At 37.2% G+C, this 17,268-nt stretch overlaps 1 protein-coding gene across 1 annotated transcript in view; it reads left to right on the top strand.

Moving 5' to 3' along the window:
* The first annotated feature begins 373 nt into the window (after positions 1 to 373).
* The window catches only part of LOC122796547 (collagen alpha-1(XV) chain-like), a 1,635,928-nt gene continuing 1,619,033 nt past the window's right edge, over positions 374 to 17,268 (top strand). The window contains exons 1-2 of the mRNA XM_044065114.1: positions 374 to 523; positions 650 to 726. Of these exons, the coding sequence (XP_043921049.1) occupies positions 513 to 523; positions 650 to 726 (88 nt within the window). The 5' untranslated portion in view covers positions 374 to 512. The remainder of the gene's footprint in view (positions 524 to 649; positions 727 to 17,268) is intronic.

The raw sequence follows: 17,268 nt of genomic DNA, 5'->3' as shown, positions 1-17,268 counted from the left end.
CTGAATAAAATTAGAAATGAAATGGGTACAGCGGGACTGAGACCTTTTGGGATTTTTCTGCTGTCATAACTTTGATTTTCACATTTACTCACCACTATTCAGAAATAATCTTTTTTCACTTTAATTGTATTGGTTATATATTAAATGCAGCTCTGCGTTTTAGGTGTTTTACTGTAGACCACAGACTCTGGCATATAGCTGCAAATGAAGGTGTCTCTGCATATAAGAAAACGAACTGGGGTATGAGCACAGAAGTGCTTTCTGGCTAGCAGAAGTTAGGTGGGGGGAGAAGGTTAAGCACGGTAAGGCGGTGGTCTGGATGGAGAGGATCAGATTTCATGTTGGAGGACTGATTGTGGTGAGTCACTGAAGCTCTGAGAGCTGCCTTTGTTTCATTCTGAAGCTGTTAGCTGAAGGGAGAAAAGCGGGATCCAACTAGGCTAACTAACAGTTTCAGAAGTACACCCATGTACAGCTAAACTTTCACTTGGGTCTTGGTTTTTATTAGTACAATGTTCCATCGGTAAGCGCTGCGATTCTTTTGCAAAGTCCGTTTTATTGCGGCATGCACAATTTATTTGTTTAAAATTGCAAACCCGGCTAATGCCTAATGATTTTTATTTGTTTGTTTTGTTTTAATGCCCTCCAGGGTTTGCTGGTGGACGGGTATGATGCTGCTGATCTATTTCTTCTTCCCCTGTCTGACATCCGCGCAACTGTTAGAAGGTAAGCATTGCAACAAGAAATTAGAAGAGATGATGGCTCTCCCTAGGTACTCTGTCCCCAGTGCACATAGCTGACAGTGTGTGTGTGTGTGTGTGTGTGTGTGTGTGTGTGTGTGTGTGTGTGTGTGTGTGTGTGTCCGACCCTTTTGGCAAGTGCTTTAGTTGCCTCTCTACTTTTGATGAATAGTTGTGATAGCTGTATTGCTTGGTGGTCACATTTACAGCCTGGAGACGTAGAAAACTAGCAGTGAGTGAGCCTGTGAGCTAAACCGGGGGGTGCAGTTTTGAATTTCTGCAGGCGAATGGGATCAAGAGCGTGAAACTTGGTCATTGGTGCCGTCTCTGGATTTGGGTTAACTTCATGTCAAGAGAGGTACAACAGTATCTGATTAGGGGTGGTGGGAAATAGTGTAGGGCAGTAGTAGTAGTACTGCAGCATCCGTATCTGTAGTTATCTGCAACAGCTAAAACAGAAAAAGAAAGTAATCTGCTGCGTGGCGCTAGAAGGGGGGGGGGGGGGGCTTTCATTTATGTGGAGCAAAGGTGCAGAACATCGCATATTTGTACTTGCCATCAGTGCGGGATCAGGACCAGAAAGCTTGTCGGACTGATAGCTGTGCTTTCTGGTTGATAGATAAACTTTCCAGAAACAGACTGTCCTTTTTAGGTCCTGAGGCATGGAAGTGGTTGCATTAAAAGTTTGGTGATGAAGTGTAGCTTAGCTTATATGGAGCGGAACATGGCTATGTCAGTGGAATGTGATTATCTGGAAATGTAATGTGTGCAGCCAGCCTCCTAAGGCACGCCTGCTGCTGCTGAAGCCCTTGGCTCTGGCAACTGCCGTGAACTGTACACAAGGTCCAACAAGAGGCAATACTGTCCTTGGCAGCTTTATTAAAATGAGGAGTAAGCCAGGGAAGAGCTAACTTAGAAATGGCCAGTTTATAGAATTAGTGGTTTGAATTTCAGAACAGTAAATGATTTATTGGATGTAATCCATGCATTTCATATTCATTTTTGAGTAACAGTTAGTAAGCAAAATTTCCGCTATGTAAACCTACAGTTAACTATTAGAAGTGCTGTTTCTTCGGAGTACTTTGCAGCTGTCCAGAGCAGGGGGAAAGTTTGATTAGGGAACCCTGGATTAACCCTTCCAAAGTAACGTGAGAGTATGTTTTATACAGTAACATCAAGTAGCACATGTAAAATACATTATGGGTATTGCATGCCTGGTTTCTCTTGTAAATATGCAGAGTAATGTGATGAGAGGGTAAAAGTTACTGGTGGCTAAGAGGAAAACCCACCACCTTCCTTTAGCGTCAAAAACAATAAAAGTATATGATTTGTTAATAACAGCATGTTCCTGCTTGGAAGGAGGAACATATTTTATATAGGAGTAGTGTCTTTCATTCAACCCTCCAGGTCAGAGGAAAAAAATAAATTGGTTTTCTAATAATTCATTCAATCTCATTCCATCACTACTGTTTGTATGTGAACAACTGCAATCACCAGTGCAGTTCCACAATGCAGATCTGCACTAGCGATCATTCTATGGTAAACCCATGTCCCTGTTCCCACACCCCCAATGCCAAAGGAAAAAATGCCCACAGCATACTTATTCTGCTATACCAGCCTACTATATAATGACCTGAAAATGTCATTGAGCTTAAGTTATTGATATTGCTAGCAAACTATATGTTATCACGAAGGTAGAATCCTGAGTCCTTGGCATCGACTTCCAAAAGATTTTGTCTTTCATGTCTACTTTTTTCATGTCAAAACTCTTAACCTGGTTTGCAGCAATGTTACAGTACCAGAAGTGTATGCCTCAGTACATCATTAAAGCATGAAGGATCAGCAAAGTATCTTCTAGCCCGTGGTTATGATTAGAATATTCAATGCTGTAAGTTCTGGAGGGGAAAAAAACCTTTCCCAATTATCAGAGCTCCTTAATGGTTGCAAGACTGGATTTTAAAGAATGCTCTTCTGTTCTTTCTCATGCTTTTGAAAAAAAAATACTGTCATGTAGTGAATATTTTTAATGTTCTGTATATTGCTGGAGTCTTCACATGTAGTTCATGTAAAGTAATCGCCTGCTATGAGGCAATGGATGCATGACAACTGAGAATAGCTCAGCTTGTAGCCTTGACTAATTGTTAAAAAAAAAAATAACTTTTAATTTCAACAGAAAACATTTGTAGTAGTTTAGTGTGAGATAGATTGGTGCACATAGTAATGCTGAGTAGGTGTTAAACATGTGTCGCAGTTGTGTTGTTTTTAGAAGTGCATGTATAAATAGGTATCTTCTGCTTTCATTTATTTTAGTGCAGAGTTCTGTTTCCTGTAACTTTGCTTCTGTCAGTAAAGCAGCAGTGACATATCTAAGTGGCACATATTACAGCAAATATTAAATAATTTGCCATTGTAGGCAAATAATATTACAAATAGGGTGGCTACAATGTTGTAAGTATGACATATCTCTTTATTTCTGGACCTGAAAGTTGAGGTTTTCAATCCAGTGTAAAGGAATGCTATACCAATAATAATATGTCTCCTGGTCTTCTTCATCTGGTCATCACCCCTCAGTTATCTTTGAGCTTCCTGAACTACCACTGAAATATGAAGCATTGATTTTGTGCTTTCTTATATGAGTTTGTAGATTTTATGAGATTGCTGAAGGTGGGTTGGGAATTCCAATTCTCTTTTACAGCATTGGAAGAAATTGAAGAAAGCATGCTTTCCACAATAACTTTTTGCTTATAGAGATTGTGCTAGATTCATTTTAATCAAACAAATGAATTCTTATAAATATACTGTGCTAACTTCATATATTATATGCCCTATGAGTGATAAATTCATGGATGTTTTAGGTCTACTGCATTTATTATCCTAGTACATTTTTCGTCAACATCTTTCTGAAATACAGTGATTTGCAAAGAGCAGAAGGTTATGACTCCAAAATTATTTTTCAGCATGCATCCAGATGCAGCTTATATAGGGCTAAGGTTAATCATCTGAAAACAATGCCCTTTTATGGTCATACGAAGCAACAGCTGGAAAGGATGTGTGTTCATTTCCTAACTGTGTATGAGGTAGCATTTGGAGAGGTGTGTACATTTTCAAATGTTGGCAAGGTATGAGGTACAACATTATGAGGCTTGGAGTGCAAAATGGAAATATCTGGCTATACTCTTGGGACAGTTAAAATTATATTCAGGATGTCTGACTTTTGTTGCTAAATGAACATTATAAATGAAAAAGGTCATTTGTACTAAGCTTGTTTAAGACATTTCCTTCCTTAATTACATTGTATTCTATCTTTTCTGATCAGTTATGTTGTTAATAATGTACATTCCATTTGAACACTCAGACTGTATGGATTCAGTGTGTGTGTGTGTGTGTGTGTGTGTGTGTGTGTGTGTGTGTGTATGTGTGTGTGTGTGTGTGTGTGTGTGTGCACGCGCACGTGTGTGTGGGTGCGCTAGTGTGTGTTTGTATGTGTCTGTATGCATGTATAGTCATGTGTATGTATATGCCTGTGTGTATAAATAAAGTAATTTTAAGGTTCAAAGACAGAAACAAAGTACCTGCAGTACCTATACAAAGAATAGTATATATTGCCTGCACAAAACACTAGGACTTCCTATATTTACAAATTAAGATTACTGTTCAGTTAAAAAATCATATTATGAAGAAGACACCATAATAGGCTTCCCAAATATATGGGGTTACAACACTTGTAAAAAAAAATAATTGTAAATTTAACAACACCATTACTTAGCATTGATTAGTATTCCCAGAGTTTTAAGGGTCTATATTACGTGATTGAAACCTTAAATTATCAAACACCTAAAGGTCGATCATGAAATATCGAGCCCTTAACATTGAAAATGGCCATTTCTACATAGGGAAACAATGCTATTGGCCAAATAAAAAAAAGTTTTAAACAAAAATGAAGTGGGGGGCTTTGCCCCCCCCCCACACCCCCCGATGTGGGAGGATGTGCCCCCCACACCCACCATAACTAAATATGCCAACTCCGAGATTGCTGTACAGCGGAGAAAGAACAAAATGCTTGTAACTGCCAAACAACTTTGTTTCCCTGTGTGGAAACGGCCGTTCGCAATTTTCAGACTTTGACATTTAGTGATCGACCTTTAGATGTGCGATAACCTAAGGTTTCGATCTCATAACAGGGAACCAGTTTTAAAGCACCACAGAAAGCAATGCATGAACAACAGATGCCAGGCAAAAATTCAAGACATTGGTGACTTATGTTCTGCTGCTGCATCATAAATCTGCAGTTGCTGTGTCATATACTTAAAGGTCAAGATTAAAGTATCTGAGGAATTACTCATTACCCATATTTGTCACATATTTGTGTGTATATATATATATATATATATATATATATATATATATATATATATATGTATATGTATATGTACGCATATATATATATATATATATATATATATATATATGTATATATATATATATATATATATATATATATACATATATATATATATATATACACACACACATATATATACACACACATACATATATATATATATATATGTATGTATATATATATATATATATATATATATATATATATGGTTTACCTTCATTAGGTCATGTGTACGTTGTCCGACGTGCATTCCATCGAAAGGACAACAGCAAAAAAACACAACACCGATTCACAGAGGTTCGAATGGCTATAGTGCGAATGCATTATGCCATTCAAACACATGGACAAATGTCAAAAATGGTTTTCCGTCAAACCATTTTCAATGTTTGTCCTCAGAAGTGTTCTGTAATTCGCTCTGTCGAGTTGCATAAATGCACGATCGTACATACCATTCTCAACAAAATGGAGGTAAACCATATGTATATATATATATATATATATATATATATAGATATATATATATATATATATAGATATAGATATATATATATATATATACATATATATATAGGGTCTATATTATGTGATCGAATGATTAGGTGATTGAACACCTAATCATTGACCACGTAATATCAAAAGCAAAAAACAGTGAACAGCCAATTTAATTCCGGGAAAGATTTCCCTTGGCCCTTCACTGGATTTTGCTGTTTTCTCCACCGTGGAGCAATCTCGGAGTTGGCATATTTAGTTGGGGGGTGTCGGGGGAGCCCCCACTCAGTTTGGCTGTAAAGTTAATTTGTTTGTCTTTTGGTGGCCAATGGTAATGTTTCCCAGTGGCGTTCGCTATTTTGCAGTTCGATATTACGAGATCGATGTTAGGTTTGCATAGTGGGGTTGTTTGGGAAAGGGCTCTTAATAACATAACGTGTAGGGTTAGGCGCAGGGTAAAGTAAAGGTTAGGGTTTCTACACATGAATAAGCTGGTGCAATAGGACAAAGCTGAAATCAGACAGTTGAAAAACAATGTGTTTGAAGAAGAAACTGAAAGCATATATTCTCTAATTGAATATCATAGTATTTCTATGGTATTTGTGCACTTGGTAAAACATTTCTGTAAAAGTGTTCAAACACCCATAGAGAATACATGCATAATACGATTCCCACTTTTAAAGATGGATTGAACTTGACATAGATTTTAGCTTACAGCAGCCAATCAGACATTCACCATGGGTACTGTTTTTCTGAAACTACCAACCAGGTCTTTTATGTGACTGAATTCCCTGGCTGTTTTGCTTTCTATATTGGTAGAACTGTTTGTATGTTAGCCACATGAATATATAAGGGTATGTAAACACAGTTAGGAAGAATTCAACTGCCAGTGCATTAAAAGTGTATTGTTGTTTGTGTATAAATATCCAAGCCTGAATGAAGTTATTAATTTTTAACGTAATCTCAAACAATATCTTTAATTATTTTCGCTTGGGGTCCTCATTATTATCTGTTTATAAGGAGAGTTTTCTTAGTGGTTATTTATTGTCATGTGATCTGTATGGTCTATTTCACTGGCCAGTATTTGATTTTCTTTGTCCACTGGCATTCTTTGACATTTTAATGAAAATGTTTAACAACCTAGTGTCTTATAGTTTTTTTTTTTAATGAAAGTATCGATGTTAGTTTTTTTTTTTTTTTTTACCATTTTTATTTTTGTTTTTATTTTTATACTTGCTTCTACACCTTAAAGTCCAATAATTGTGGCTGTAATCTATGTATCTATATTTAAAAGGAAAGGTATTGCAAATAAGTCTTGCAGTTATAGATTAGTTATAGATCAAAATAAACTCAGTACACAGCAAGCGGCTTCTATGCACACAAATTATAAATTAATTAATGTATTCTGTACAGATTAAAAGATAGAGTGTATAATTCTGGAGGCAATAAAAGCAACTTTATTGAACATGGGACACATGGGTAATTGCTGTAAGTCTGTATGATTGGTAGTTATAGGAATCTGCATCTTCCTTTCTGAGATCCATATTCAGCTCTTGAGGCTGCAGTCTAAGCTTCTTTGGTATTTCTTGATCATAGAACAGCTTCTACCTGCATAAACCACAAAACACTCTTTGATAAATTACTAATGACTGGTCTCATTGCACAGCTGGTAACATGGATAAGCATGTGGTTAGACTGAGGAAATGTTTTTTGAACTTGAATAGCAAACAAGGGACTTAGTCTAAACTGTGGATTGGAATATCTCAGAGTTCATTGTTAAGCTCTTTTTGTTTAATGCTTGCACAAATGGCTTGCTGCTGCAATGTAGGGTGTTTTGTGTCAAATACAGTGATGATTTCATGTTAGGTAAATGTATAAGCAGTCTTAGGAGATATAATCGATAAAGTTAACACTGATGTATGAACTATGTATGAGTGTCTTAAATAGTCGAAAAGTAAAAGCCAACAAGTTCACTACTCCAGATGTAGACAGAAGTATATTCCTGGAGGCATATAATTATGTAATATTACTAAACACAATGATCTAAGAATATAGTAAGATACTGGAATAAGATTTGGATCATATATAAAGATTATCTGTGCAAACTCAAACAGTATAAGTGTATATGTATCAGTCATCTGAGTTATCATATTATTCTTCACTGCTTTGTAGAAAGCATAGAACGTGCAGAAGTGATATAGTGACCTTCTACTAGAAAGAGTTTCCAGATTATAACAAAACATGGAAACATATTAAGAACATTTTAGATTTTACTCCTTTACCATGTAAACAGAGCCTAAAAGATCAGCCTTGTTTTCTAGTTTAGAAGATGCACAAGGTGGACTTTATAACAGCATGTATAGAAGATGTAATGAGTAGTTTTGTCATTGGAACATAATGGATATAGTATGGTGTTTGTGAAAAAAATGTCTTTTTTGACATGCCCATGGTAATTAAAAGTCCTTGGGGTGAACTGTTTCACTGAAAGGATAGTCTCTTTATACAAAGGTTTGCAAGATAATAACAAAGTAGCAGTTTCTACCATCTCTAGGGTAACATTTCAATTGTTTTCTTGCCTAGCGTTATTAACATTAAACATCCATACACATCTGGCTCAGTTATTAGGTGTTTACATGTATACGTTGTAGCAGCTGAAAGAACAGATTGTGCTTGACAGTAAGTCAAACATGCAATGCATTTGCATAGACTGGGACTAAAGTGGTTTGCTTACTTACACAGGTCACTACTTTTTGGATGAATCTTTGTTACATCTTCTTCAGGCCAAGCCAGCAAATAATCTAGCCATTGTTGCTTCCTGAGTAAACACAGTATAAAAGGGAACTGGTGGCTGCTTATACTGTTTCTTAAGCCTTTTTGGTCTGGGTGACTAGTCTGATTGCAGCAATAGTGTCAGCTTGATAGGAAGTAAGGTGTTTCAACTAAGCCCAGCTTCATACATGGGCTGTAGAAATATGCATGGGAAGTCATGAAAGGACAAATGGCTTCCCAGCCAATGTAGTCTACTTCTGACTTTGATGGTATTCTGTGAGAAACCTGCAAAACCAAGGCAGGTATTTTGGCCAACACATGCTCCAGTCCTGGAATCATTTGTTCAGGTACAGGTTTATGTAACAGACTACCTTCATGGACTGGTAATTGAAGGAATTGAAGGAAAATGCATTTTTAACTATTACCTAAACTGAGCTTCCTCCTGTTTAGTTGGGAAATAAAGCAATCAATTCTTATTTGCTTTTATTTTATATTTTAGTCAATATTAGTTGCTGTTGGTGTCTAAAATATGTTGATAGTTATGCACATTATTGCTTGTTCCTGTGAGAGGACACATTCTTGTTTACTTCTGAATACAGATGTCTTCATTTTGCTAAACTCATTTGTTAACAGAGGGTTCATTACCTGCTGTTTTACTGTTTCCTAAACAATGAATGTTTATACATCTCTTCGAGACTTTGCGGGTTATAAATAAATATCACATGGTACCTATCAAAGGACAACTCCTAAACAGTAGTGTGAAATATCTCTCTCTCTCTCTCCATATATCTACATCTGTATATATATATATATATATATATATATATATATATATATATATATATATATATATATATATATACATATATATGGATCTAGGATGTTTGCTCGACTGAGCAAATGTCCGAATCCATAAAACCCGAACACACTTTAACGAAAGTGCTTTTATCGAAAAAGCGCTTTTGTTAAAGTGTGTGAAAAAAACCCACTTCATTTACATTTTAGCAGGAGGGCTTTGCCCCCCTGCACTCCCCATTTGGGGGGCGGTGTCCCCCACACCGTCATACTTTAATATTCTCCCTCCAAGACCGCACTACAGTGGGGAAAAGTGAAATTTCACTTACCCGCACCATAGTACAGCCTCGGCAACAGTTATACTTACGCGAAAGTGCTGCTTCGGTGAATAGCACTTTCATGTAAGTATGCCCGGCCATTTGGATTTTGGTCGTTTGCTCAGTCGAGCAAACGTCCTAGATCCATATATAAATATATATATATATATATATATATATATATATATATATATATATATATATGTGTGTGTGTGTGTGTGTGTGTGTTTACACTTTACTGGGTTGAGCACGTGTGTGTGTGTGTGTGTGTGTGTGTGTGTGTGTGTGTGTGTGTGTGTGTGTGTGTGTGTGTGTGTGTGCATGTGTGAGTGTCTAAGTGTAGTGTGTGTTGTGGAAAAGGCAGTTTGTGTAAACAAAGGATTGGGCAATTTCCAGCTTGGTTGACAAAGGTAAGTGGCTTTGTGATACAGCTAGGAGTTGATGTGTGTGGGTATGTGTTGGTGTGTGTCTTAAGGTTAGAGTAGAGACTGGGTAAGAGAACAGGTTTAGTGTATTCCAAGTGTGTGTTTTAGGGTTAGGGTAAGGGTTTGGTAAGGGGATAGATTTAATGTGTGTGCATGTGAGTTAGAATTAGGATCAGGTAAAGGAATAGATTCTATGGTGTGTGTGTGTGTGTGTGTGTGTGTGTGTGTGTGTGTGTGTGTGTGTGTGTGTGTGTGTGTGTGTGTGTGTGTGTGTGTATGTGTGTGTGTGTGTGTGTGTGTGTGTGTGTGTGTGTGTGTGTGTGTGTGTGTGTGTGTGTGTGAGCGTGTGTGCACGTGCGTGTGGGAGGGGAGAGTTTTGAGCTGTCTTGAACAGTGGTAGTTTTAGGGGAAGTTTTTTAAAGGTTAGGTACATTGTTAGGATTAGGGACAGGCTTAGGGTTAGCATGCATAACAAACATGGAGTAGGGGGCAAATCCCCCCATCTACCTTAGTAATGGGTGCTAATCCTAATCCAGCCATGTCTAGGCCCTAACTCTAACCATACACCTTACCTTAAAAAAAGAAAAAAAACTTTCAAAACACTACAACTATTCAGATAAATTTGAGATGAGTGGTTGTTAGAGTTATAGGTATTAAATTGAAAAAGGAAATGTATTTCCTTAATCTACTGGGTGTATCTAATTTGTGTAATTGATATAATCAGTTGTCAGCATGCTTTAATTGATGCTTTGGATGGCAATCCTTTAACATGTCTACCATTTATTGTACAGTTTTATGTGTGTGTGTGTGTGTGTGTGTGTGTGTGTGTGTGTGTGTGTGTGTGTGTGTGTGTGTGTGTGTGTTTGTAAACTAATAGCACAATACAGTAGTTTCTGTAAAGCAAAGAGATTCATATAAAAAAATGTGATCCTGACGTTTACAAAACAGATGCTGCATTGCCACATTATGAATTAGTAGGTGATAAAATGCAAAGAACAGGAAGATAATGGAGACATCAAGGGAGCAGTGAGGCATGGCTAGATGAATAAAGTGAAATGTAAGTGACACGTTTAAGGTAGACACAAAATGAGGCAATACAGGCTGAATGTCTAAGTGAAAAAGATACAAATATTAGGGGAGTTGGAGGGTTGTCATGACTTGGATCAAGATGACAGCTTCAATCGTCACCATGTGGTAAGACGAATAAAGTCCTGACTATGTCACAAGAGACCCAAGTTCAAATATCAGCTCAGGTACCTGTTGGAGCTGACAGGGAGGGTAGGAGTAAACGGCCACTATCTGCTTGTCAAAACTGGAGGGAGGGAGATGGATCAAAGCCACACCCCTTGCACCATCCCTAATCCCTGTGTCCCTTTCTCCTCTTCATTCTCCACACACTCTGCCTACCCATCACCCATTTTGTGATATAAATGAGCACATCAAAGGGAGATGCAGTGTTCTGCTTTCCATAACTCAAATCTAACCATATCACATTAGCAATACTTTTCTGTTTAAAAAAAGCAAGACAGAAGTAGAGTTTTAACAAACTCTGGAAGTCTGTTTCTGTTACTGTAGAGAATTCTGGAGTTTCTACAGTGTGTTCCATGCTTGTCGATAATCATTCTAATTTCCGAATAGTCCAGAAAATATGGATAGCTGGCAGCCCTACACATCGCTGACACCTAGATAGTCCAGAAAATATGGATAGCTGGCAGCCCTACACATCGCTGACACCTAGTGAGAACACTAGAGGTCTACTCTGTGGTGCCTGGGCCTATCAAGGTTGTGCTGCTGTATGTAATTAAACTATGAACCAAGAGAACCCTCTGAGGACAAGTACTGCAGAGCTTATAAGAGCTGACGCAGAGGTGGGGGATGCTCCACTGGATGTGATGGTAGGCCACCCCTCGGGACCAGCAAGACTGGCCCACAACCTACCACCTGACTCTCTTCATGAAGAGCTGAGCTCATGGGGGTTTTCCAGGCAGAAACAAATGTGCCATAGGAATCCTCAGCTCCCAGAAATTACTAAATAAATGCGCCAAATGAGGTAGGGAGAGGGGCCATCATGTGTGTCCTGTGGGACTGCAAAAAAAAAAAAATGTCAGCTTAAAGAGAAAGCTCTCAGCTAAGTCACTGGTATTCATTGCCCTTTTTGAAGCCAGAAAGAATAAAAAGGATGGATGAAGAACTGGAAAATGTATCCAGGTGAACAAAAATACCTTGTAAAATAAAACGGATCAAATGTGTTGGATGCTAGTAAGGGTAGTAAGGATATACAGACCTGCAGACAAGTTTGAACTGTCAGTAGGTGGTGTTACTGGTAGAACTTAAGGCAGACATTACTGAACTAAAAAAATAGGCTTAAAAGGGAAGTGAAACAGCAGCAACAAAAATGAATCCATCACTTAAAGAGATCAATACCCTACTGGTGAATGAAGTTTTAGTTCTCAAGTAACAATTACTGGAGGCTCATTTTCCTGTGGTTCTAATCCACTGCCAAGAAAATCATTGTCATTGAGATATGCCATCAGTAGTGCCCTTTTTGGGGTAACTTCCTTCTTCTTTATGCTGGTGTGACAGTCGGTTATATATGTGGGCTGTTGGATGCTTGCCTACCACATAAGGGTTGCAGGGGGCTTACCTCGTGAAAAAAACACATTTTTTTTTTTTGGAGATTATAGTCATCAGAGGTTTCATCTTTGCTGACTCATAGTGGAAGCCTAAAAACAGAGATGGTTACAGAAAGTAATAAATAACAAAGCAACACTGAGACAGAACAAATGAGTACCACTTGATGCCAATAAACCAAACAAAGTAATAAATAAAATAAAATAAAGTCACCAAATGTCAAGGCTGAGGAATAAAAAACACGTTGTCACCTCACAGCAAGAGGTTCTCCCATTTGACTCTCGGCTGGAGCGCCTTCTGTGTGGAGTCTGCATATCCTCCCCGTGGTCGAGTGATGTTCGAAAGACATGTGTGAATGGGCATGCCTTTGTTGAAGGTTGGGCGTCAGGCTAGCACCTCGGCACCGTAAAAATCTACTGCCAATCATTAGCGGACTGGAGTTCCGCTGTGGCGACCCCTAACCGGGAAAAGCCAAAAGAAGAAGAATGCAGAAAACAAAGTAAGCTCTTTCACAACGTCTAAAATCGTTTCATCAGACTGAATTAATTGCCACATACCACATCATTTTTTAGCAGCTAATAGCCAATAAGCAAACCTCAGACAATTTAAAGTAACGAAGCATAAGCACAAAAATAAAAATAAGGTATAGAAACATGCATCTTATAATATTCAGATAACCATATAAAAGACACTTAAAAACAAACATATATATAAATACATATCTAATAATAAAACTGAATAAATTAAATCTCGGTGTTTGAGGGGACGTGTCTTAAGAAAGGGCAATGAAGTGGCCCTATTACGACCCGGTGGTTTATCTGTCTGAAAAAGCAGTATCCATTTCTGCTCAGATGTCTCTGTTAAATTCCTAATATCACTCCCTCTAACACCTATATTTATTAATTCTAAAACCATAAATTTAAAACTGTGTTCAATGCCAAAACGAAGGACATGTTGTGTTAATGCATTATTTTCTTTGGAATTTCTTGTGTCCCTACAATGTTGTAATATCCTGTCTTTAAAAGGGTGGTTTGTTTTGCCAGTATAAAATGTAACAAACAATACTAAAACAAAAATACACTAAATTACTAGTCCTACAGTCAGCATGAAAACTAAGTTTAAAATTTTCAGTGAGGTGTCTGTAAAAAGCCCCAGTATGTATATACTTACATGCTGAACAATTTCTACATGTGTATGTACCCAACTTATTAGAAAGCAACCGCTATAGTGCCTCTTTAGTGACCTATTCTTCTTAAAAGTAAGGTGGGGGGGGGCCGTGTCTATGATGCCTTTTAACTCATCTACAGTGTTCAAAGTGTTCCAATTCCTTCTAATGATATTGCAAAAAGGATGAATATTGCTAGAGAAAGATATAGGAAATTTAGAGAACCCTGTTCTCTGAGGGGTATGAGTCAAAGTTTGTTCAATTTCAACCACCCTTATACCAAAGAAAAATTGTATTTATTTTGTCTTTCACCCCATTCTGCATCAATACAAGAATTAATCTCATGTTCTTTATATCCCCTGCACAGAATGTCAGATTTCAGTTCATTTAAAGCTGTCTGTAGCTGATAATCATCATTATATAAATGCATAATCCTATAGAACTGTCCCTTCATTACATTATGTGGAATATGCCTTGGATGCATACTTTCCCTATGTAGTAAATTATTTTTGTGAACAGATTTTCTATATAAATTTGTATTTATCTTTTGACAGTCAACCTTATTAACAGTAACATCAAGAAAATCAATGTGATATGAAGAATATTTATATGTAAATCTTAGAAAATCAGTAGAGTTTCCCAAAAACGTAATAAAACTTTCCAGCCTATCCAATGTACCACCCCCCCCATAGAAGAAACAAGTCATCGACTAAACGCACATACCATAACACATATTCAGAAAATCCGTTGGAAGGCAGTACACAGTCTTTTTCCCATTTAGCAAGTGCTAGGTTGGCATAGCTATTGGCACATGGCTGTGCCCATAGCCACGCCAACCCTCTACACAAAAAAATTATTGCTCAAAGACAAAAACATTGTTATCTAAGATAATTTCAAGTAATGTGCATATCAAATGAACTTCTTCATTAGTGAAGGAAGGGTGGTCATTAAGAATCATCCTAATATTTTCAATGCCCCACTCACTGGGCATCACGGTAAAAAGAGATTCAGTATCTAATGTCATGAGCCAAAAGTCATGTTCTAAATCTTTAGCCACCATATAAAATCTCTCCAAAAATGATTTAGTATCTCTAAGTATTGCTTCATGACTTTCTAGTAGTGAGGTGTAAGTTCTTCTCTACAAAAATAGAGAGGGGTTCTGTCATCCACCCTCCACCAGATACAATCGGGCGCATAGGTGGGCATTCTAGATTTTTATGTATATTTGGCAAACCATATTAGCATAGGGACAAATGGATGTTCAGCTTCAAAATATCTAAAGAGGCTTTCAGAAATCATGTTCAACATTAACATATCAAAACATAAAAAGAAACCTTTTATATAATAGCATTCATCACAGTTTTAGGAACATTTAAATAGGTATTAGCATCATCCAAAAGTTTCTTCATTTGCATAATATACAGATCTCTTTCTAAAATCACTATTCCCCCACCCTTGTCTGCCTGTTTAATAATGATAGAATGCACATTTTTAAGTTCAGCCAATGCAGTATATTCATCATTACTCATATTAAAAATGTAGCTTTGGCTCCATGCTCATATTCTTGTCTAATCTGTTTTTCACATATATCTATAAAAGCATCCACCGTAATATTAGGTGGGGGTATATAAGTACTCATTTTTTAAAAGGTTGATTGGTATCAGCATTGCCTTTAAACATAATTTGTAATGATAAGGTCCTGCCGTAAAGTTTCAGGTCTTTCAAGATATCAACCAAATTAGCTTTCTGGGCTGGGATGAACAAGAGGCCTTTATTTAGTAAACTCAGTTGTGCCTGTGTTAACTCAGTATTAGAAATATTAAAAACAAGATTACTGTTGCCATCAGTATTAATATTCATCTGCAACAAGTTTTCATCTAGGTAGTTTCCATAGTAGGCAAACGTTGCACTTTGCCTTTCCTTCCCCTGCTCCTGGATCTTGTCTTTATCGGCAATGGTGCTGATAGGGTGAATGTAACAACAGAACTGCTCCTGTTGTTTTGATCTAAGTCTCAAGCTGTTAAAACCCCCACTGGTTCAGTTTGGACTTCTAAATTAGTGGAACGTACATGAACACCTTTAGCAGGGCAGGCTTGAATGCCTATGTTCTCTTTTCGTCTAGCTCCACCTTGCGAATCAGGATGGACTTCCTGGATCCATCCAGAAGGGCCTTCTACTGGTTAAGAATCACTCAATCACGTCTGCAATTGCATTAGGTTGGTAGATTCAGTTGCAGGCTGCATTGGTTGATCCATAGCATTTATAGTATCAGAAACCATTGTATTAAGTTTCGGACAAGAAAACATTGCCCCATGTTGAAAATCAGATAAATCCCTTTGTAGCTTCTTTATCTTTGCTGAGTGCAGCCTTTTTTTCCATAGGAAGTGATGCTGTCATGCAGCGAATCCAACTTGCCCCCTATGACAGCAGTAGAAAAAGTATCATAAATATTGTTTAGTAGCATAAAAATTCCATCTTGCAATTGTTACAGAAAGGGAATTTGCATGAGGATGACATAGCCATGAAAAATATCTTGAGGTTACTGATCTCAAATGCAGTGTAACCTCTCAGATCTTTCATTCAAGATGAAATAATTAAAAAAGGTTTTTACAAAAGCTGCCACTATTCAGCCATCTGAACCTCAGAGTAGAAGAAATCCAATGAGCAAGGAAACCAAATAACAAAACAGTCCTTGAGACATGTATTTTTTCACATGCGTCAGACAAAATAGTGATTGTTAAAAGAGAACCAGTAAATTTAAAGATGACACCATTTCTGCTCTAAAATTATTAGTGATCATTCCTGGACATTGTACAAGAAGTTTTCTGGCACGACAATTATCTCAGGCTGAAGACATTTGCATATGGCTGGCCTTCTTGCCCACAAGTTCTGAAAAGGCTACATATCATAGTACTGAAGATTGTAAGGCCAAAAACAAATTCCTGAAAGCTACAAAAGACAAACTCAAATTACTAAAACTAAGAATTGCGAAATACTGAATGTATGCACAAAGGCAATTAGAAACGTTAAGGTATCATACCAAATGAAAATAAGTAACATTTCTGCAGGGGGTTGCTCTATGTGAGAGTTGTTCCCATCATACTTCCCTAAATATATACTCTAATCCATGGTTTTAAGTAACATGCAGGCATTCATCTTTTCCTGTGCCAGTTATGTGTTAGTTTAATAAAACTATTAATGTAATACAGTGTTTCACTGGTGGAAATCCTGGTCAAGACATTAGTAACAGGGAACGTATATTATTAATTTGTTTTTATTAAAAGTATTCAGATGTCTAAATATAAGTACCTTACTTAGTAATGCATTCTAAATATCTTTACAAAAAATAGATTTGTGAGGTGCAGCACCTGGGTTACCTTAGCAGGTGTAAGATTTCTAGGATTCTATAAAATGCTCAGCACTTGTACTAATTTCCTACTGTGAGTTGTTCAAGTAGCATGATTTTGAGAAAATGTGATTCAGAGACTGGCATGGTTGCAATTTCTGTGTGTCTGAATCAAACACTACACGACCT

Source organism: Protopterus annectens, chromosome 3.part0 (genome assembly GCF_019279795.1).
Source record: "Protopterus annectens isolate FY-2018-M chromosome 3.part0, PAN1.0, whole genome shotgun sequence".
Taxonomy (NCBI): Eukaryota; Metazoa; Chordata; order Ceratodontiformes; family Protopteridae; genus Protopterus; species Protopterus annectens.
Note: the sequence above shows the minus strand (reverse complement) of the source record. Positions and strands in the feature narration are given on the sequence as shown.